A 21882-nucleotide genomic window follows, 5' to 3' on the forward strand; every position below is an offset into this window, starting at 1 on the left:
TGCATTGCCCTATGGATCAGTAAAATTACTGGGCTCTCCACCACGACCAGGTGGTGACCACGGGAGAGTTATTATTATTATTATGTTGGGTTAAGTTAGATATACTCGGTTAACACCAGTGGCTAAGTACTATGCCGGACCAAAGTCAAGGCATAGTAACCAAAACAGAAATTAAAGAAGTGTATCAGTGTGTGTGTCTGTATGCAGGAATTTTCTCACAATATGACATGTATTCAATATAGTGGCCTTCTGTAGAGTGATGTATGTGTTTCTATTCAATTCTAATGTGCCCAGGCTTTTGTGTAGTGTGTGTGGTATGACACCTGTAGAGGAGAGAACTACAGGTACAATAAGCACCCTATCCATCCTCCACAGATGCCTTATTTCCTGGGCGAGTTCTGTGTACTTGCTAATTTTTTCAGTGCATGCGTTTTGTATATTGTGAGTGTTTGGAATGGATATGTCTATAATGTATGTGATTTTATTGTGTTTGTCAATGAGTGTGATGTCTGGTCTGTTGTGGTAAATTGTTTTATCTGTGATTATGGCTCTGTCGTAGTACATTTTGTGCGTGTTGTTTTCCAATACTGTCTGTGGAATGTATTTGTAGTATGGTTCGTGGATGTCTACTAATTTGTGTTTCTTTGCAAGCTCTTGGTGTATTATATTTGCTACTTGATTATGTCTGTGTAAATAATCTGTCTGTGCCAAGAGCTTGCAACTAGAGGTGATGTGTTGTATAGTTTCTGGCATGATGTGACATTTTCTGCATGTGTCATTTGTGAGTGTTGCATCTTTGAGTATGTGTTTTCTGTAGTTTTTAGTATTTATGACCTGATCCTGTATGGCAATCATGAATCCTTCCGTCTCCCCAAAGAGGCATCCCCGAGCTAACCAGCTGTTTGACGCAGTTTTGTCAAGAAAATCCTGGGCCAGATCGTAAGGATGCCTGCCATGGAGTGCCTTTCGAGCCCACGATTGCTTAATGGTGTCTACGCTTTTTATATGTTGCTTTGTGTCCATATGATGTGAATGTAAGTTTAATGGTGTGTTATTTGAGTCTGCTAGAGTTACTGCTTTGTGTAATTGTGATGTTTCTTGTTTTTTGTAGAAAAACTCTCGCAGTGACTGTATTTGTTTGTAGTGAAGGTTAACTATGTCAATCAGGCCACGTCCGCCATCTTTACGTGGAAGGGTTAATCTTTCTGTGGCGGATTTAGGATGATGTTGTTTATGCTTAGTAAGTGTTGTTCTTGTTTTCCTTTGGAGTTGCTCAAGATCTGTGTGAGTCCAATGTATAACTCCAAAAGAATATGTGAGTACTGGGATGACATATGTGTTTATTGCTTTAACTGTGTGTTTTGCATTTAACTGTGTTCTGAGAATAGCATTTAACCTACTTTGGTATTCTTTAATTAATCTTTGCTTTATTTGTGCATGTTCTGTTAGTTTGGCCTGTTGGAATCCTAAATACTTGTAGATCTCGCCCTCTTCCATGGATTCAATAATGTCTCCATTTCCAAGTGCAAAATCTTCTTTCTTCAGGATTCCTTTTTCTATGTGAAGTGTTTTGCATTTATCTAGGCCAAATTCCATTTGTATGTCCTTGGTGTATGAATGTGTGATTTGTAGGAGTTGATGAAGTTGTTTTTGTGTGGATGCATAAAGTTTTATGTCATCCATGTACATGAGATGTGACAGTGTAAACTGTGTTGTTTTTTCGTGTCTGATATTGTAACCATATTGCGTGTTGTTTAACATGTTGGATAATGGATTCAGGGCTAGGCAGAACCAGAGAGGACTCAAGGAATCTCCTTGAAAAATTCCTCGCCTAATAAAAATTTGGTTTGTTTGTATGGAAGTGTTACTGAACCCTGAGATGTAGTGTTGTTCTCCAGTGCTGCATAGTGTTTTGAAAGAATGCAATGAGTGATGGATGTATTTTGTACATGTGTAGAATATGTAGCAGCCAACTGTGTGGAACACTGTCGAATGCTTTTCTGTAGTCTATATATGCCATGTGTATGTTTCTGTGTTGTTTGTGTGCTTGCCGTAGAATGACTGAATCTATGAGTAACTGTTCTTTGCATCCCCTGTGGTTTCTACGACAACCTTTTTGTTGTTCTGTTAGAATGTCGTGTTCTTCAACATGTTTGTATATTTTGTTTGCAATACAGGATGTCAATAATTTGTAGAGTGTTGGAAGACATGTAATTGGTCTGTATTGTGTGGGGTCTGTGGTATTGTTGTTTTTAGGTTTCATGTAGGTGATGCCCTGAGTAAGAAAATTTGGCATGTCTTGTGGATTGATGATGATGTGTGTTAGGTGTTTAGCTAGTTCCTGGTGCAGTGATGTAAACTTTTTGTACCAGAAATTGTGAATGTTGTCTACACCAGGTGTCTTCCAGTTGTGTGTTCTGTTAACAGTGTATTGGAAATCATGTATGTTTATTTCAACACAGGGCATAGTTGGTATGTTGTGCAAGTTTCTGTTCTCCTCCTCGATCCAGCCTGCATCAGCATTGTGCGTGACAGCACTGGACCAAAGAGAAGACCAATATGTTGTGAGTTCTTCTTCTGTTGGTGTGCCACTGTGCTGTGTATCAGTGTTTGCTTTGTTATTAATTTGTCTGTAAAAGAGTTTTTCATTGTTTGTAAATAATTTATTTTGTTGTTTTCGTAGTGTACATGTTTTGTATCGTTTGAGTCTACGTGCTTTGGCAGCAAGTTTTTGTTTTAGTGTATCAATGTATTCTGTAATGCGTGTGTTGTGATGTTCGTGTTTTGTGTGTGTTTTTATTTTCTTGAAAATGTTTTTGAGCTGTTTCCTTAATTTGGGTGTTATGTTGTTTTTAGTGTATTGTGTTAGCCTGCCTAATTGCTGTCTAATGTCATTTATTTGTGTTTCTATTCTTCTCTGCCAGGCAGGCTTGTGATAGAATTGTGTTTTCTGTGTATTTGTCTGTGATTGTACTTTCAGTCCATGGTGTGTCACTACTGTGACTGCCCCAGCATAAACTAATGTATGAATGTCTGCGAGTGTAGAAATTGAATGAATGTAGTGTGGTAGTAAGTGAGTGTTTACATAATTTAGTGTTTTTCCTACTTCCTTTGACGTGTTGATTTTTGGTATTCGTGGTCGTTGTGTGGGATCTGTACCTGTATATTTAGTGAGTGTTTCCTGAAATATAAGTGAGAGCGTATTAACTAAATCCAAGTCTATGTTATCAGTGATGGATGAGGAAGTGTCTGTAGTATCATTAGTGGTAATTGTTGTATGTGTGTTATTATCAATGCTTGTTGCTGGATTATCCTGACAGGTTACATGATCTTCATTAATGTTAGATGTTTCTGTCTGTTGATGTATTTGATCAGCAACCTGTTGTTTGATAAGTTCAAGTGTTGTTTGTGGAATAAGGTTGTTGTGTATAATTGTTCTTTTTTGATCAACAACCCTTTGTTCGGTGACAGTGAGATGAGGATACTGTTGTGTGAATCTATGGTGTAGTTGTTGTCTGTATGCTGTCATGTTTGTTTCGAGTTTTGTGATGGTGTAATAAGTACGGATGATAAACTCGTTCATTTCTACTGTCCATTTCATCCGTTGGCGTGGTTTTCCAGCCTTTGTGGTCTGTGGATGCATTGCCACAGAAACACCAAGGCTGGGTTGGTTCCTCACATCTGTTGAGGGCATTGCAGTAGCCATGCTTGGGCCGGTGCTGCTTTCGCCACCGGTAACCAAGGGAGACTGTGACCTATTTTTCGAACGTGAGCCTCTGCCTAACCCACGAACGCGGACCTTGTTAACCCGGGCGACGTCCGAGCCGGTATCACACTTTGATCTAGTTATTACCATGATGAATATCTCCACAGAATGTGGGTGTGTGGTCACTCTTAGCTTCATTTCTCCCCATAGACCTTACTGGCATGGGTGTCCCTACCAGGAGCTTATGCTCCAGCCTGCATTGCCCTATGGATCAGTAAAATTACTGGGCTCTCCCACCACGACCAGGTGGTGACCACGGGAGAGTTATTATTATTATTATTATGTTGGGTTAAGTTAGATATACTCGGTTAACACCGGTGGCTGTGTACTATGCCGGACCAAAGTCAAGGCATAGTAACCAAAACAGAAATTAAAGAAGTGTATCAGTGTGTGTGTCTGTATTCAGGAATTTTCTCACAATATGACATGTATTCAATATAGTGGCCTTCTGTAGAGTGATGTATGTGTTTCTATTCAATTCTAATGTGCCCAGGCTTTTGTGTAGTGTGTGTGGTATGACACCTGTAGAGGAGAGAACAACAGGTACAATAAGCACCCTATCCATCCTCCACAGATGCCTTATTTCCTGGGCGAGTTCTGTGTACTTGCTAATTTTTTCAGTGCATGCGTTTTGTATATTGTGAGTGTTTGGAATGGATATGTCTATAATGTATGTGATTTTATTGTGTTTGTCAATGAGTGTGATGTCTGGTCTGTTGTGGTAAATTGTTTTATCTGTGATTATGGCTCTGTCGTAGTACATTTTGTGCGTGTTGTTTTCCAATACTGTCTGTGGAATGTATTTGTAGTATGGTTCGTGGATGTCTACTAATTTGTGTTTCTTTGCAAGCTCTTGGTGTATTATATTTGCTACTTGATTATGTCTGTGTAAATAATCTGTCTGTGCCAAGAGCTTGCAACCAGAGGTGATGTGTTGTATAGTTTCTGGCATGATGTGACATTTTCTGCATGTGTCATTTGTGAGTGTTGCATCTTTGAGTATGTGTTTTCTGTAGTTTTTAGTATTTATGACCTGATCCTGTATGGCAATCATGAATCCTTCCGTCTCCCCAAAGAGGCATCCCCGAGCTAACCAGCTGTTTGACGCAGTTTTGTCAACAAAATCCTGGGCCAGATCATAAGGATGCCTGCCATGGAGTGCCTTTCGAGCCCACGATTGCTTAATGGTGTCTATGCTTTTTATATGTTGCATTGTGTCCATATGATGTGAGTGTAAGTTTAATGGTGTGTTATTTGAGTCTGCTAGAGTTACTGCTTTATGTAATTGTGATGTTTCTTGTTTTTTGTAGAAAAACTCTCGCAGTGACTGTATTTGTTTGTAGTGAAGGTTAACTATGTCAATCAGGCCACGTCCGCCATCTTTACGTGGAAGGGTTAATCTTTCTGTGGCGGATTTAGGATGATGTTGTTTATGCTTAGTAAGTGTTGTTCTTGTTTTCCTTTGGAGTTGCTCAAGATCTGTGTGAGTCCAATGTATAACTCCAAAAGAATATGTGAGTACTGGGATGACATATGTGTTTATTGCTTTAACTGTGTGTTTTGCATTTAACTGTGTTCTGAGAATAGCATTTAACCTACTTTGGTATTCTTTAATTAATCTTTGCTTTATTTGTGCATGTTCTGTTAGTTTGGCCTGTTGGAATCCTAAATACTTGTAGATCTCGCCCTCTTCCATGGATTCAATAATGTCTCCATTTCCAAGTGCAAAATCTTCTTTCTTCAGGATTCCTTTTTCTATGTGAAGTGTTTTGCATTTATCTAGGCCAAATTCCATTTGTATGTCCTTGGTGTATGAATGTGTGATTTGTAGGAGTTGATGAAGTTGTTTTTGTGTGGATGCATAAAGTTTTATGTCATCCATATACATGAGATGTGACAGTGTAAACTGTGTTGTTTTTTCGTGTCTGATATTGTAACCATATTGCGTGTTGTTTAACATGTTGGATAATGGATTCAGGGCTAGGCAGAACCAGAGAGGACTCAAGGAATCTCCTTGAAAAATTCCTCGCCTAATAAAAATTTGGTTTGTTTGTATGGAAGTGTTATGAACCCTGAGATGTAGTGTTGTTCTCCAGTGCTGCATAGTGTTTTGAAAGAATGCAATGAGTGATGGATGTATTTTGTACATGTGTAGAATATGTAGCAGCCAACTGTGTGGAACACTGTCGAATGCTTTTCTGTAGTCTATATATGCCATGTGTATGTTTCTGTGTTGTTTGTGTGCTTGCCGTAGAATGAGTGAATCTATGAGTAACTGTTCTTTGCATCCCCTGTGGTTTCTACGACAACCTTTTTGTTGTTCTGTAAGAATGTCGTGTTCTTCAACATGTTTGTATATTTTGTTTGCAATACAGGATGTCAATAATTTGTAGAGTGTTGGAAGACATGTAATTGGTCTGTATTGTGTGGGGTCTGTGGTATTGTTGTTTTTAGGTTTCATGTAGGTGATGCCCTGAGTAAGAAAATTTGGCATGTCTAGTGGATTGATGATGATGTGTGTTAGGTGTTTGGCTAGTTCCTGGTGCAGTGATGTAAACTTTTTGTACCAGAAATTGTGAATGTTGTCTACACCAGGTGTCTTCCAGTTGTGTGTTCTGTTAACAGTGTATTGGAAATCATGTATGTTTATTTCAACACAGGGCATAGTTAGTATGTTGTGCAAGTTTCTGTTCTCCTCCTCGATCCAGCCTGCATCAGCATTGTGCGTGACAGCACTGGACCAAAGAGAAGACCAATATGTTGTGAGTTCTTCTTCTGTTGGTGTGCCACTGTGCTGTGTATCAGTGTTTGCTTTGTTATTAATTTGTCTGTAAAAGAGTTTTTCATTGTTTGTAAATAATTTATTTTGTTGTTTTCGTAGTGTACATGTTTTGTATCGTTTGAGTCTACGTGCTTTGGCAGCAAGTTTTTGTTTTAGTGTATCAATGTATTCTGCAATGCGTGTGTTGTGATGTTCGTGTTTTGTGTGTGTTTTTATTTTCTTGAAAATGTTTTTGAGCTGTTTCCTTAATTTGGGTGTTATGTTGTTTTTAGTGTATTGTGTTAGCCTGCCTAATTGCTGTCTAATGTCATTTATTTGTGTTTCTATTCTTCTCTGCCAGGCAGGCTTGTGATAGAATTGTGTTTTCTGTGTATTTGTCTGTGATTGTACTTTCAGTCCATGGTGTGTCACTACTGTGACTGCCCCGGCATAAACTAATGTATGAATGTCTGCGAGTGTAGAAATTGAATGAATGTAGTGTGGTATTAAGTGAGTGTTTACATAATTTAGTGTTTTTCCTACTTCCTTTGACGTGTTGATTTTTGGTATTCGTGGTCGTTGTGTGGGATCTGTACCTGTATATTTAGTGAGTGTTTCCTGAAATATAAGTGAGAGCGTATTAACTAAATCCAAGTCTATGTTATCAGTGATGGATGAGGAAGTGTCTGTAGTATCATTAGTGGTAATTGTTGTATGTGTGTTATTATCAATGCTTGTTGCTGGATTATCCTGACAGGTTACATGATCTTCATTAATGTTAGATGTTTCTGTCTGTTGATGTATTTGATCAGCAACCTGTTGTTTGATAAGTTCAAGTGTTGTTTGTGGAATAAGGTTGTTGTGTATAATTGTTCTTTTTTGATCAACAACCCTTTGTTCGGTGACAGTGAGATGAGGATACTGTTGTGTGAATCTATGGTGTAGTTGTTGTCTGTATGCTGTCATGTTTGTTTCGAGTTTTGTGATGGTGTAATAAGTACGGATGATAAACTCGTTCATTTCTACTGTCCATTTCATCCGTTGGCTTGGTTTTCCAGCCTTTGTGGTCTGTGGATGCATTGCCACAGAAACACGAAGGCTGGGTTGGTTCCTCACATCTGTTGAGGGCATTGCAGTAGCCATGCTTGGGCCGGTGCTGCTTTCGCCACCGGTAACCAAGGGAGACTGTGACCTATTTTTCGAACGTGAGGCCTCTGCCTAACCCACGAACGCGGACCTTGTTAACCCGGGCGACGTCCGAGCCGGTATCACACTTTGATCTAGTTATTACCATGATGAATATCTCCACAGAATGTGGGTGTGGTCACTCTTAGCTTCGTTTCTCCCCATAGACCTTACTGGCATGGGTGTCCCTACCAGGAGCTTATGCTCCAGCCTGCATTGCCCTATGGATCAGTAAAATTACTGGGCTCTCCCACCACGACCAGGTGGTGACCACGGGAGAGTTATTATTATTATTATTATGTTGGGTTAAGTTAGATATACTCGGTTAACACCGGTGGCTGTGTACTATGCCGGACCAAAGTCAAGGCATAGTAACCAAAACAGAAATTAAAGAAGTGTATCAGTGTGTGTGTCTGTATTCAGGAATTTTCTCACAATATGACATGTATTCAATATAGTGGCCTTCTGTAGAGTGATGTATGTGTTTCTATTCAATTCTAATGTGCCTAGGCTTTTGTGTAGTGTGTGTGGTATGACACCTGTAGAGGAGAGAACAACAGGTACAATAAGCACCCTATCCATCCTCCACAGATGCCTTATTTCCTGGGCGAGTTCTGTGTACTTGCTAATTTTTTCAGTGCATGCGTTTTGTATATTGTGAGTGTTTGGAATGGATATGTCTATAATGTATGTGATTTTATTGTGTTTGTCAATGAGTGTGATGTCTGGTCTGTTGTGGTAAATTGTTTTATCTGTGATTATGGCTCTGTCGTAGTACATTTTGTGCGTGTTGTTTTCCAATACTGTCTGTGGAATGTATTTGTAGTATGGTTCATGGATGTCTACTAATTTGTGTTTCTTTGCAAGCTCTTGGTGTATTATATTTGCTACTTGGTTATGTCTGTGTAAATAATCTGTCTGTGCCAAGAGCTTGCAACCAGAGGTGATGTGTTGTATAGTTTCTGGCATGATGTGACATTTTCTGCATGTGTCATTTGTGAGTGTTGCATCTTTGAGTATGTGTTTTCTGTAGTTTTTAGTATTTATGACCTGATCCTGTATGGCAATCATGAATCCTTCCGTCTCCCCAAAGAGGCATCCCCGAGCTAACCAGCTGTTTGACGCAGTTTTGTCAACAAAATCCTGGGCCAGATCATAAGGATGCCTGCCATGGAGTGCCTTTCGAGCCCACGATTGCTTAATGGTGTCTATGCTTTTTATATGTTGCATTGTGTCCATATGATGTGAGTGTAAGTTTAATGGTGTGTTATTTGAGTCTGCTAGAGTTACTGCTTTATGTAATTGTGATGTTTCTTGTTTTTTGTAGAAAAACTCTCGCAGTGACTGTATTTGTTTGTAGTGAAGGTTAACTATGTCAATCAGGCCACGTCCGCCATCTTTACGTGAAAGGGTTAATCTTTCTGTGGCAGATTTAGGATGATGTTGTTTATGCTTAGTAAGTGTAGTTCTTGTTTTCCTTTGGAGTTGCTCGAGATCTGTGTGAGTCCAATGTATAACTCCAAAAGAATATGTGAGTACTGGGATGACATATGTGTTTATTGCTTTAACTGTGTGTTTTGCATTTAATTGTGTTCTGAGAATAGCATTTAACCTACTTTGGTATTCTTTAATTAATCTTTGCTTTATTTGTGTATGTTCTGTTAGTTTGGCCTGTTGGAATCCTAAATACTTGTAGAGCTCACCCTCTTCCATGGATTCAATAATGTCTCCATTTCCAAGTGCAAAATCTTCTTTCTTCAGGATTCCTTTTTCTATGTGAAGTGTTTTGCATTTATCTAGGCCAAATTCCATTTGTATGTCCTTGGTGTATGAATGTGTGATTTGTAGGAGTTGATGAAGTTGTTTTTGTGTGGATGCATAAAGTTTTATGTCATCCATGTACATGAGATGTGACAGTGTATACTGTGTTGTTTTTTCGTGTCTGATATTGTAACCATATTGCGTGTTGTTTAACATGTTGGATAATGGATTCAGGGCTAGGCAGAACCAGAGAGGACTCAAGGAATCTCCTTGAAAAATTCCTCGCCTAATAAAAATTTGGTTTGTTTGTATGGAAGTGTTATGGGCCCTGAGATGTAGTGTTGTTCTCCAGTGCTGCATAGTGTTTTGAAAGAATGCAATGAGTGATGGATGTATTTTGTACATGTGTAGGATATGTAGCAGCCAACTGTGTGGAACACTGTCGAATGCTTTTCTGTAGTCTATATATGCCATGTGTATGTTTCTGTGTTGTCTGTGTGCTTGCCGTAGAATGACTGAATCTATGAGTAACTGTTCTTTGCATCCCCTGTGTGTTTCTACGGCAACCTTTTTGTTGTTCTGTTAGAATGTCGTGTTCTTCAACATGTTTGTGGAAGGGTTAATCTTTCTGCGGCGGATTTAGGATGATGTTGTTTATGCTTAGTAAGTGTTATTAGTAAATTATTATTATTATTATTATTATTATTATTATTAAGTACTCAATCAATGTTCGTGTAGCAAAAAAATGTGGGTTTAAATAAGATTAAGAACTAAGAAAAATTCTTTATTATCAACCATGTTAGGAAATTCTTAATTACGATCGTATTAAAAAAATTAACTTGTTCCCTTCCCAATAAGTTCGATTTTCAAACAGCTATATTTGTTTACAGCATATCTGTTCAAAAATAGTTTATTTTTGTATTTACTAAAAAGAGAGGATAATGAATTTCATTAGAAATCTAATAACAATGTCGATTACTTTAACGATAAATTAATAATTTCATTAATATTCATAACGAATTACCTGAAGGCAGCAGTTCTGTCTCTAAGATGTCCAATTCCATATATTTTGTATACAAACTTACGATTTTATCAATAGTGAAGATTATCGCCGGTCCAATTACAAACATCCAAAAACGTGGCGACTGAAAAATGTGTATATAAGATACATTTTTAAAATAATTAAATTTTTTTTCGAATAATACTCACGCCAGTGATCCTCGCCAATCCGTGAATTAAACATAGAACGAAGAAAATAACGTACAAACTGTGAGTTGACCAAAAATAAGAATATGCTTTTTGCCTGATGTAAGGATGCGAGAAAACAAACATTATACATACAATAGCGAACAAAAGAATGCCGGTTATACCTGTAATTCATATTTTAAAAGATGTTAAATGAAATTCTCTTAGAATGCTACCGTCTGAATAATAATACACTTGGTCCTTGGTATTTGTGGAATTCCGTGCGCGTGTCGTATGTCCAGTGGGGTCGACTTTACTCGTTATTAGAATTTAAAATTTTTATAAAACTCATGTCTATCGCAAAATTAAGCTTTCTGCCATTTTATAATAATTAATATTATAAAAGTTATTTTTTAAAAGATCTCATAACATATAATGCCACAGAAAATTTTAATTTTGGTAAGTAAGTGTTAATGTTTTTCCCCGGAAAAGTTACACAAGTCGTTGCAGCATTTTAATTATCTTCTGGAAAGATCCACAAATACAAAGAGTTGAGTGTAATTGTAATTATTATTAATTATCCTATTCAATTAGAAAAAATACTCGTAATACTATAAATGGTATTGACTATGGCGAAATTAGTCTAAACCATAACTGTTTCTTGTAATTCTCAAACGAAAGGATAAGTAGCAAATTATATTCGTGAAGACCAGAATTACTTTTGTAATTCTATATGTTTAACTTTATATCATGATGTCCTTTAATGTTAAGCCCACCAGTGGCCGAGTGGATAAAACCCTTGAACACTAGTAGTTGGTCACGGATTCACGTCTCGCTAAAGGGCTGGCCAAGAGGAATTTTCTGGGTTTTCTTTACGTTTGTAACATCTAAATAGGGACTAGTTTCCCTTAGAAAGTCCTCCCGGGAGGCATCCTCTTCGACAGATCGCCCATGCGTTGTAAATAAACCAAACCAAACCAAACTTTTAATTTCAAATAAATATTTTTGTATTAAGACTAACTTGATAAATACATTTGAATATATATATATATATATAGCTAGGCCTAAAATTTAGGTCTAGTAAAGAGAAATAAATCTTCACTCAAAAATCTCTAATTGCGGAATATGTTTAAAAAATCAAAAGAAAAGACTTCCTTTAGAAATAGCTAATCAGTCCCTGTACAGTCCTGTACGGGATGACTTCTAGCTCAGAGTGCATGCCAATCACGGATGGTCCTGCGAATGGCACACACCCTAAACCAGGAACCATCGGACGAGTTCAGAATAAAAAAAAAAAAACCTGCAAAAATGAAAGAACGGTTCCATGAGATTGGGCGTAAGTGAAACACAAAACTCACAGTAGGATTAAGAAAAGTAAACGGCAGTAAAACGGAGAAAAGAGTACCAATTGAAACACCAAACAAAAGATGTGGCAGACCAATCTATGCCGCAGAGCCGGGACATCTAATAACTTTCTATCTTGATTCAGTGATAATCTACCCAGGGGACGTTTCATTTTACCAACCAATAGAGAACCAAAAGAACAACATAATGCAAAACATTGCTTGCTAATATCTTTAGTAACGTTCATTCGGGCAATTATTTATACAATCGAACATTTAATTTAATCATATTAGTTCTTAGTTGTCATATGTATCATTTCTGTCCGCTAGAAGCGCTGAATCGCCTGTCACTGACTTTATGACGGAGTGTCCGGTAGTCCTTTATAGTATTGTATTTGAAAAAAAAAACGAAAGGTGTGGAAGTCAACGAAAAATGTATTTCTAAATTCGGATGGCGCCAAAGTTTTTATCCGCATAAACTAATAAGGAATTTAACGTCGTAGGTTTAGAAATTCTCTCGGGTGTTTTCAGCAGCTCGTGTTAGTCATGCACATCACGCGAATCACTTCCGAGGTATCAGTCGTTCCCAGGCCAGATGGTTAGTTGATTTTAGACGAGATTCGCCAAAGCCCGTAGATTTCCGAACAATTTTGGATAATTATTAGTTGGCACCAAGAATCTTACCTGTTATTGTTTGAAACAACCAAAAGGCGATGGTCGGTTTAAAGTCGGAACTGAAATGAACAAAATGTTAATTGTCTGGAGGGAAACCAAAAGTTAGAAGAGAACAATTTTTCGTAGAAAAGAAAAATCGCTAAAATATTAATAAAATTAATCGCGTTGCTTTCGACATAATACGCGATTTTGAAATTTTTGCGGTGTTGATATATATATCACTACAATGCTTTAATATACACATCATAATTAAATATTTAATTATGTTTATTGGGTTTCGGGTTTGGGCTACTTCTAAAAATCATTGCAATGCATTGTCATAGGACTTAGCCCTCAAAATTTCAGCCATGTATCTTAATTAGAATTTCATGAAATTCGAGTTGCAAGATTTGAGGACATGATACAAAGCAAGGTAAACAAAAGCGATTTCGATCGAAAAATCGCCTTTTCGACAGAAAATATCCAAAACAAGAAATAGGGAAGAGAGTGTAGACAGATATGTATCAGATATTTAAATGCTACAATATAAATGTGTCTGCACAGTGTGTCTGTAAATAAATAAATAAATAGTAGTATAAAATGTTGCTGTTTGGTTTTGTTACATTTTTCTAAAACAGAACTTTGCTTTTAGTCACCACATATGCGTACCGGCAGTAATTGTTTTAGAAAAAGAACGTTGTTTAAGCCGTTAGGTTCTCAGGAAGAGACCATTACTCCGGTCACCGACGATCAATTAACGTTACAGATAATTATCAATATAATAAATATGATGGACACTTACTGGAAATGCATTTCCTTGGTGAGACATTTCAAATGCTCCAACGGCTGCGTAGACACGTGGTAAAAGTTAATACAATGTCCGACGGTGTGAGCCACTGCAATACAGAATTCTCGTTACAAACGTATTTCAATTATTATTTATTGTTGCCACCATTCGAAAACAATATTGAATAATAATTTGTTTTTGTTTAAAGAGACAAGCGACTGGTGAGCAAAAGGGAGAATTGTCGCAGCTACAGAAAAAATGAAATTTTAATTACAGGAATTCCTAAACTGCAGTTTTGAAATAACGCGATAGCTACCGAGAATTGGGTTACTACAATATTGTAAAACTTTTTTGTAATATTTTATTACACTACATACATACAGGATTTATTTACACATAGGCCTACATACATAGTGTTTTAAATCAGATCAAAAATTAATGTCTTCTTTACATAGCCTAAATAGAAATATTTGTAATTAAATGCCATTTTTCTCTCCCCTTAGGAAAGCTGGAACAAAGATTGAAAACAAGGATTCTGATATAGGGATAATGCCCTTTATAATGGTCCCACAAAAGAAACACTTTCTAGATGAAACATTTGGAGATATTTGTCCTTCAAGATTCGTACAAATTAACCATGAGGAATTTTTATCTAAGCACATCTATACAAGTCGTAAATATCAAAACTTCTTACTTTACGTGGGTGATAATACATACGAATAATTAACAGCCACATCAGTATGCTTAAGATAATAAGTATGCTTATTTTATACACACGGGGATTTAGGCACTTCTTATATTTGGGAATAATTATAAAGTTAAATAAAATTAAAAGTAAACAGTATATTGTATATAACTTGTGCCCGTTTAGTTCCTCCTATTGGTATTATTTTAGTCTATATCTATAGTATATCGTAAAAAATTAATAAACTACGTTATGAAGGAATATGTTATTTTTAAAACTCCACCCTTTTAAAAATACCGAGCACAGGTATGGTCTCTTCCATAGTTTCTTAATCGACAAATGTTCCAAATTGTTCCGCATTTTAATCGCCTTTGTTATGTGTAATAATTGGTCTCCCAGTCTGGTTGCTAGTGACCCTCAATAGATCAATCAATTTATCTGAGAGTCTATAACCACTAGCCATCATTAGATAAATATTTTTAATATATTTTAAAATATAATGAGTCAAATAAAAAGGAATAAGCCAACAAAATCTTATTTTGAAAAGTAGTCGACGAGCAAAATTGTCTGAAATTCCTATTGTAGAGTAACTTCCGATGACATAACTGCTATTTATAGTAATGTCTTAATGGGCAGTGTGTTCGAAGTATATACAGACTTATATTTACGAACACGAATCGCGTATATAAATTTAATTTTATTTAAAACACAACTATTCCGAGATATTAAGCAAAGATGTTACTCACCGGTGAAAACAAATCCAGTGACGGCGATTATCTTGTGAGCCCGAACATGCGAGTCTAACGGAACATATTGATGAATGGCCAATTCTCTCAATTTTGTAATTAAGTTCCGACTCATGGTTAACGGCAACAGAGAGTAACAGAAGGACAGAGCAGCAGCAGATCCGCGCGTAAACGCTATTCCAACTCCCATGACATGCCTCAAATCCGTGTGTTCGGCCAAATAAGTGTAATCTGCGGAGAAAGACGTTGGCACAATATACCTGGGACAAAAAAGAAAAACATGAAGGAAGGAAAATGGGTTACTTACGAGCGAATCTTTCCAGGAAAAGGACAAGGGTAACCACATAAAATAGAAAGAGGTAAAACAAGTGTTGTCGATATTCTTCCAGAAAGGTCGCCAGGTCGTTCCATTTTCTTCTCAACCAACCGTATTTGGGTTCCGGCGATCGAGTCACTCGGAAGCTCGTCGTTCTGCACAGTCGTATTCAAAAATCAAATTTGCAAAGCACGATCATATATTACAGTATAATCTTCGCGCATACAGTCAACTTTAATATTTTGTCGAAAAATAGCACGACCGGTAAGCAATATCTTTCGTAGATTAACCAGGTACTCAAGTGCAGAAATTTTGTCATAGACTGGCAATTTACGTGATGAAAATGACATTAGAAAACTGCGGGACACCAGGTTATCAAAGAAAAATAGCGCTTAAACCGATGTTACCAAAAATAAATTTTTATTTAAAAATTTGCGAAAATTTTCGTTTGTTCTTTCGTTTGTTCTTCGGGCAGTTAAAAAATCCTTGGAACGCTCCAAACAATTTAAATTAAGTTATAATTTTCTGTCTTTTTCAATAGCGCGAATTCTTTTAATTTTACGTAAAGACTTCATTTTAAATAAAAATTAATACAGCCTATTATTAAAATAAATAATATAATTTTTACATACAAAAGTTTAGAGATAGACATGAAAAAAATCCTCCACATAAGCACTTAGATCGTTAGTTTTCCGATTGCGGTGTCTCATGCTTTTTGTTTCAAGCTATCAAGTAACTCCCTTATAGAGATGAAAGCATTGTCGTGATACCCACAATTCAAGTTTCAAAATATCAACTCCAGAAGTTGAGATCCTTGTTTGTAGTGAAGTTGTTTATAACTCTCGTTTGTAAAGTTGATAAGTTGTTTTACAGCGTATTTTTGTTTCTATTCCATTGCTACAAGTAGCCTCGAATTATGACCGAGTTCCATTCCGAATCTCCTATCATATGACGAGCATAAAAATAATGCTATTGAGCAAATATTTATTGTGACATCGTCACAATTTTTAATCATATTTTTAATTAATTTAATTTAAAATATATTTTCTCCATCTCGGTATTAGTTGTGGCTTGCCCCTGTGCATCATACTTTTCCTTTAACAATACAGCCGTGCAGGTCATCCATTAATTGCTTTCAGGGGAAGTTTTGAATTGAAACAACGTGACTTCCGGTTTGCAACGGAAGTTAATATATAGTTAACCGGGGACTCCTCTGTAATATTTCCATATCTGTTCTCAGATTTTATCTATCTAACTTCGTTCCGAGATTAAGGAAAGACAGATGGACGGACCTGAGTTGCAATAAGTACTTATTGCACTATTATGTTTAACAGTTAATTGTAGTAACGAACAACGAGTACAAATTATTACTGAGATTCAAAAATAATTTTTTAATGTAGACTACTTATGTGGATGGTCATAATTCGAGGACAGAACGTATTCCCTTTCTACAGTTCGTTTCTTTCCGGGATTAACGTCTGTCATTTTCCCGGTCATGTGTTGTGTGTCCTGAACAAACACGCAATACGTCCTAATCTGAATTTAAGTTGTTGCGTGTAGCGTCTAACGGGAAGAAAAATGACGTCAATTTGACGTCATAGCCACGTTTGGATAGCGTGGTATGAAGTCAAATTGACGTCATTTTGTTGTACGCTAGACGCACCACGAAAGAATTTAAATCCAACTTTATATTCAACGTCCCGTTTCGAATTCTTGTTGTAGAATTCCGTTCTGTCGGATAGAAAGAGAAGAATTTTAAAATTTTCGGCTCCAAATTCTTTCGCGGATTCCGTCGACTTCGACAGAAAAAGGAGCGTCGCTCTCTATTTCACACGTAAGTACTCGGTTAAATTTTAGTTTGTTGGAAACTGTTAAAAATTAAGAAACTTTAAGCGCAAGAAGAGAATCGTAGCGTAAAGAAAGGAGCTTACCTGTCCAAGTTCCTCGTCGTGGTTAAAAAGTTCTGTTTCGCTCCTGACAAAAAAATAAATAAATAAGTAAAAAATCAGAAGACATTAATGGAGAGAAAAATAGATCTACGTCACTCCAAAAGAGTTTACCGTGTTCACTCTCTTTCGCTTCTCCGACTTTTTATCCTCTACGTAAGAAATGACCCCATCCAAAGGTCATTTTCAGCCAAAGTTTCCTCATCTACCGCCCGCGATAGGCTAGTGTTGATTTTCGCGTTCCATAATCGACCGAAGCGATATGGAACACGAAAATATATCCGTAAAGCGTTATCTTACTTGCGGAAACAGAAAAATTTTCTTGAAAGCAAAAGAATCCACAAAAACGAGTTGATAAGGAACGACTGTCGATAAAAAAGGATAGTAATATTTACATTTACACACACCATAAATCTATGAATACGTAGGCTACATAACGTAGACCAAACCCCAGTGTTATCCATATTGGAAAGCTTTTACATATCCATGAGTATTTATCTTTCAAAACGAGAAGGAATGAAACGGGACCTGCAATCAATTTATTTTCGAACTGTACTCGGGTGTAGCTTTAGACCAACCTGAGCCCGCCTGCAAAATATTAAGCAAGGGCACCACTGAACCATAAAAGCTATAGCTCTAGTGTAACTAAAGAAAATACAAATCCATCTAAAAAATTCTTATCAATAAAAAGCATTAACACTTCTACACAGAAACTATCAAATATTACTATTTACAAAGAAAACTTTTCTTGCTTCTGAGTCTACAAATGCATCGATAAAACAATGATGAGAAAGCCTGTGACATATTTTATGTTCGATCAAATCAGGTCAGACATGCAGCCATAAGTTTGTTTTAAGCAAATAAATTTTACAATTTTTAATTTTGATAAGCTTTTTTTGCGGTTGCGGCTTGTAACAGGAAGTGTCAATAACAATGTGAACGCATATAAATTTGGAAATACAAATTGTAGGATATTCAAGTACAGCATGTCTTCACTTAACATCTTAGGTTCGATAGGTTTGATGGGTTCTGGAAACCGCTATTGTTAAGCGAAACGACGTATAACGAAACCAATTTTACCATAAACTAAATGATATAAACAGAGTCAAGTTTCTGTGGCATTTTTCAGATCACAAAATCAGCACTAAATTTTAAAAGACCCAAAACTCCTCTAACATGAAAGAGCTATACAAATCACATTTAAGAACACTAATGAAAAAGTAAAATAGTTATTTATCCAATTTTGAGAGTCAATGAGTGATGACAGTTGTAATGATGGTGGGTGATATGGGAATGAAAGCTAAATCCTAGAGATGGATAAAGACGAATAACAAATGTTTTCAAAGGGAAAATTGTAGGAAACACCTACCAACAAGCACGCTAAAAACCAAACAATTAGCAATTACAACGAAAAGACGACGCTATATAAACTCAAAATGGAGAAAACAAAGTAAGTCTATCATTTAAATTGACATTAAATAATGTTTTAAGTGTTGTTAACGTGAATATAAGTTCACGTTATTTGAAAAAAGTGAAAGTATAATGAATGCAAATATTAATAAGATTTCAAGAAAAGAGTTCGGTTAACATTCTTATTGAATCGTGTTTGCAACCTCCAGCATTTATTTTGCATCTCGTAGAATTAATTTGAAGAATGTTCGTGTTTATGAAGAAAATTCAACAACAATCATTTATTGTAAATGACTAAAAATGTACTGTAAACAACAATCCAAAAAGCGCAGCTCCTGCATCAAATGTGACAATAGAAGAATTTCGATGCAATGCTCGCGTTGTTTGATTAAAAATAGCAAATCATGCCATCTGCATATCATTACAACAAAATTAAATGTTTTTATGGATTTTAGCAACATACTATCTGTATCACTGCAGATCACATTGTCATTTCTTTTGGAGTGAAGTTCTTCTAAAGCGTTAATACTTTCTCAAGCTGAAATTTTACTACTTTTATGCTTTTTGTTTATAATACCTGTTTCATATCACTAAACTGGCTTCGCAGTTAGTTTAACGTGTTTTGATAACATTGCTAGCATGCTATTGATGCTCGAGCAATTAGTGTAGTCTCTGACCCTCTGATAGTTCCAAAAAATACTCAAAAATTATCTGGAATACATAAATCTGTAAGCATGTGCAGCAGCACACATACTACTGAGATGGCACGCACAGGAAACATATACTGCAGAAGGATTATTATTCAAAATATGAGTCTGAACACTAGACACACTCCTCTTCATATTTCTGTCGTGGTTTTTTAGCCTCTACAGTATTGTAGGGATATGTTATATTTTTGTTTTTCGTTTGTTAAAATATTTTAAACGCAAGTCACTTTCATTACTGAACTGTGGCCGTTAGTAAAATGAAAATTAATCAAATGGACTTGAGGCAGTTAAAAATTTAAAATATCCTTTAAATAAACTTTAACGTAGGGGAGGGACTCGTTAATACTGATTGTAAGCTCTTTGGTTATGTACGCGATTTCCTCCAGAAGATAGCGTTAAAAATTTAATGCATTTTCTATGGGAAAATTTTCGAAAATGGAAGCAGATAACACCAAATCGAATTCGTTAACTTTCTACGAATAATTTTCTACAAGTCGTAGAAAATTGCAGAAAGTAACAAAATTCAACTTTTAAACTTTCTGAACCGCACGTCAATAGAAGAATTAAATAGGATTCTAACACAAAAAATTTGGTCTTCTCTGTTTCCGTTTCCGAGAATTTTTGGGAAAGGATTTTCTCATAGAAAAAGCATTAAATTTTTAACTCCATCTTCTGGAGATCGCGGGCGTAACCTACGGTTACAATCAGCCTTAAGAAGAAAAAGAAAGAACAAAAGAAAATTAGAAAAGAATTAAACACACACACACACAAAAAAAAATTAAACAATAACAGAATCAATAAGCTTTTCAACAAAGGCCTTTTTGTTTCTTATATTATTTTCTTGCTACCCAACAAACTTTTATAATAGCAGATGAAAGAAGTGCCAAACAGTGACCTGGATAACAATTAACATTGCTTGAAAACATCGAAAATCCTATTTTCCTATACAGCAGTTGTTTTTAATTCGACTGCTAATAATTTCACATTCTTATGGCCCTTTTACAATCAGGTTCGCCTGCTTAGAAGACATTGCATCCCCCTAAAGCGACCCCGACTGTACTAGCTTCCCTCTAGAAATTCCGACGGCTCCCAACAGAACAGAAATTCGGAAAAATGCTAGCATACTTCCGAATTTCTGTTTACCACAAAACCAACATTCTAAATTCTTCGAAAACAGGATCGACAAGGAGACAATTTTTCTTTGTTTTCTTCAGATAGGAAGTAGATTTTTAAGGCGGAAATTTTTCAGAAACCATCGATAATCGAACCTAAAGTCTACTTAACATTGTAGGTATCTGTGTCTTCTAAATTCATTCATGAAATAACCATCGGTGAAATCACAATCAGTTAAAATTCCGATCTCGGTTTACTGAGAACGGAATTTTGACAATAAAAGTGCCGCCTTAAAAATCTACTTCCTAACGTAAGTTACGACAGACGCGGCAGTGTAAATTGCCGCGTCTGTCGTAACTTACGTTAGAAATTAGATTTTTAACTGATACTGATCAGTTCAGTTAACTTATACGTTAACTAAACTGATTAGCTCGTTTAGTCATAATTGCAAAAGAAGCGACTGGTTTTCTTGATCGTTATTAATTACCTTTAAAATCCAAGCCGATGTCCACTAGATGCGCCGTGTGCTCTTTCATTATGTTAGAAAAGTCTTCGTAACTAAGTTCTTCCTTGTCTCTCAAGCCGGCCGCGGCAAAGACGCAGTCGATGGCGTCTGTCACCGGCCTCTCGGTCAAAGACGAGGTCTTGGCCATGTCCACCAACGACCTCAGCATCTTGCTCAGCTCATCTCTTCCCACAACCCCTACGCCATCGTTGTCACACATGTCGAAGATTATCCGCAGTTTATCTTCGGTCTTTCCTGAAAATAATCCAAAGTTCAGTTAGGGTACTATTCAGGTCTCCCAGAGTCCTGAGTTAAATTATATAAAAAGTTTAAAGCGACAAGGTTGTGCGGGGACAGATAAACAGGGCAGACTGGATAAAACCACGCAAATGATTGACAGGTCGTAAAACGTAAACGTATCACTATATTAGAAAACTTAATTATCCATCACTATTTAACTTAAGGGCAAAAAAGAGGAAAGAATCGAGCGCGAGATAAACCTAAGTGATAGACGAATAACTGTCTGTCTTGGAATTTTGACGCCGTTCCGATGGTATCAACACTGTCCGATAGTACCAATTCGTCTGTCGAACGAAGAACGATCACTTTTGATGAGCAATTAGTCTCCTAAGACACGTAACTCAAAAATTGTTATGTTAACATCGTTATTAAGTGAATTTTGATGCAATTAAAATAATTATATGTGTAGCTTGATGGTGCAATTTGTATGCACACGATACTATTAGCTTGCTATTTCCGCAAAGAGAATCCAGGTTTGACGTACTACGTACTATGAATTAGAGATTTCTCGAAAATTTTATCAAGGTAGTTCAACAACATTTTGAAATTAAAAGCATGACGGAGAGTTACAGGACTTTTTGAGAAACAAAATATTTTACGGAAAATATACGTATGTGCAAAGAGATAATAAAATTAAAGGAAACGAAAGGAAGGAAATCTTTTTTAAAAAATTTCCTGAAGTTAATACATGATAAATAAAAAATTTGAAAAC

General features: G+C 36.4%; 1 protein-coding gene across 3 annotated transcripts in view; it reads right to left on the minus strand.

Annotated features, from left to right (window-relative positions):
• Positions 1–21882, minus strand: part of LOC136989508 (dual oxidase-like) — a 39677-nt gene that overhangs the window by 6359 nt on the left and 11436 nt on the right. For all 3 annotated transcript variants that reach the window (XM_067287693.1, XM_067287712.1, XM_067287702.1), the window contains 8 exons: positions 20853–21125; positions 17121–17163; positions 15181–15344; positions 14874–15104; positions 13458–13551; positions 12686–12735; positions 10683–10843; positions 10498–10618 (listed from right to left, as the gene is read on the minus strand). In XM_067287693.1, the coding sequence (XP_067143794.1) occupies positions 10498–10618; positions 10683–10843; positions 12686–12735; positions 13458–13551; positions 14874–15104; positions 15181–15344; positions 17121–17163; positions 20853–21125 (1137 nt within the window). The remainder of the gene's footprint in view (positions 1–10497; positions 10619–10682; positions 10844–12685; positions 12736–13457; positions 13552–14873; positions 15105–15180; positions 15345–17120; positions 17164–20852; positions 21126–21882) is intronic.

This window comes from Centruroides vittatus, unplaced genomic scaffold, assembly GCF_030686945.1.
Source record: "Centruroides vittatus isolate TY-2023 unplaced genomic scaffold, ASM3068694v2 contig_13, whole genome shotgun sequence".
Taxonomy (NCBI): domain Eukaryota; kingdom Metazoa; phylum Arthropoda; class Arachnida; order Scorpiones; family Buthidae; genus Centruroides; species Centruroides vittatus.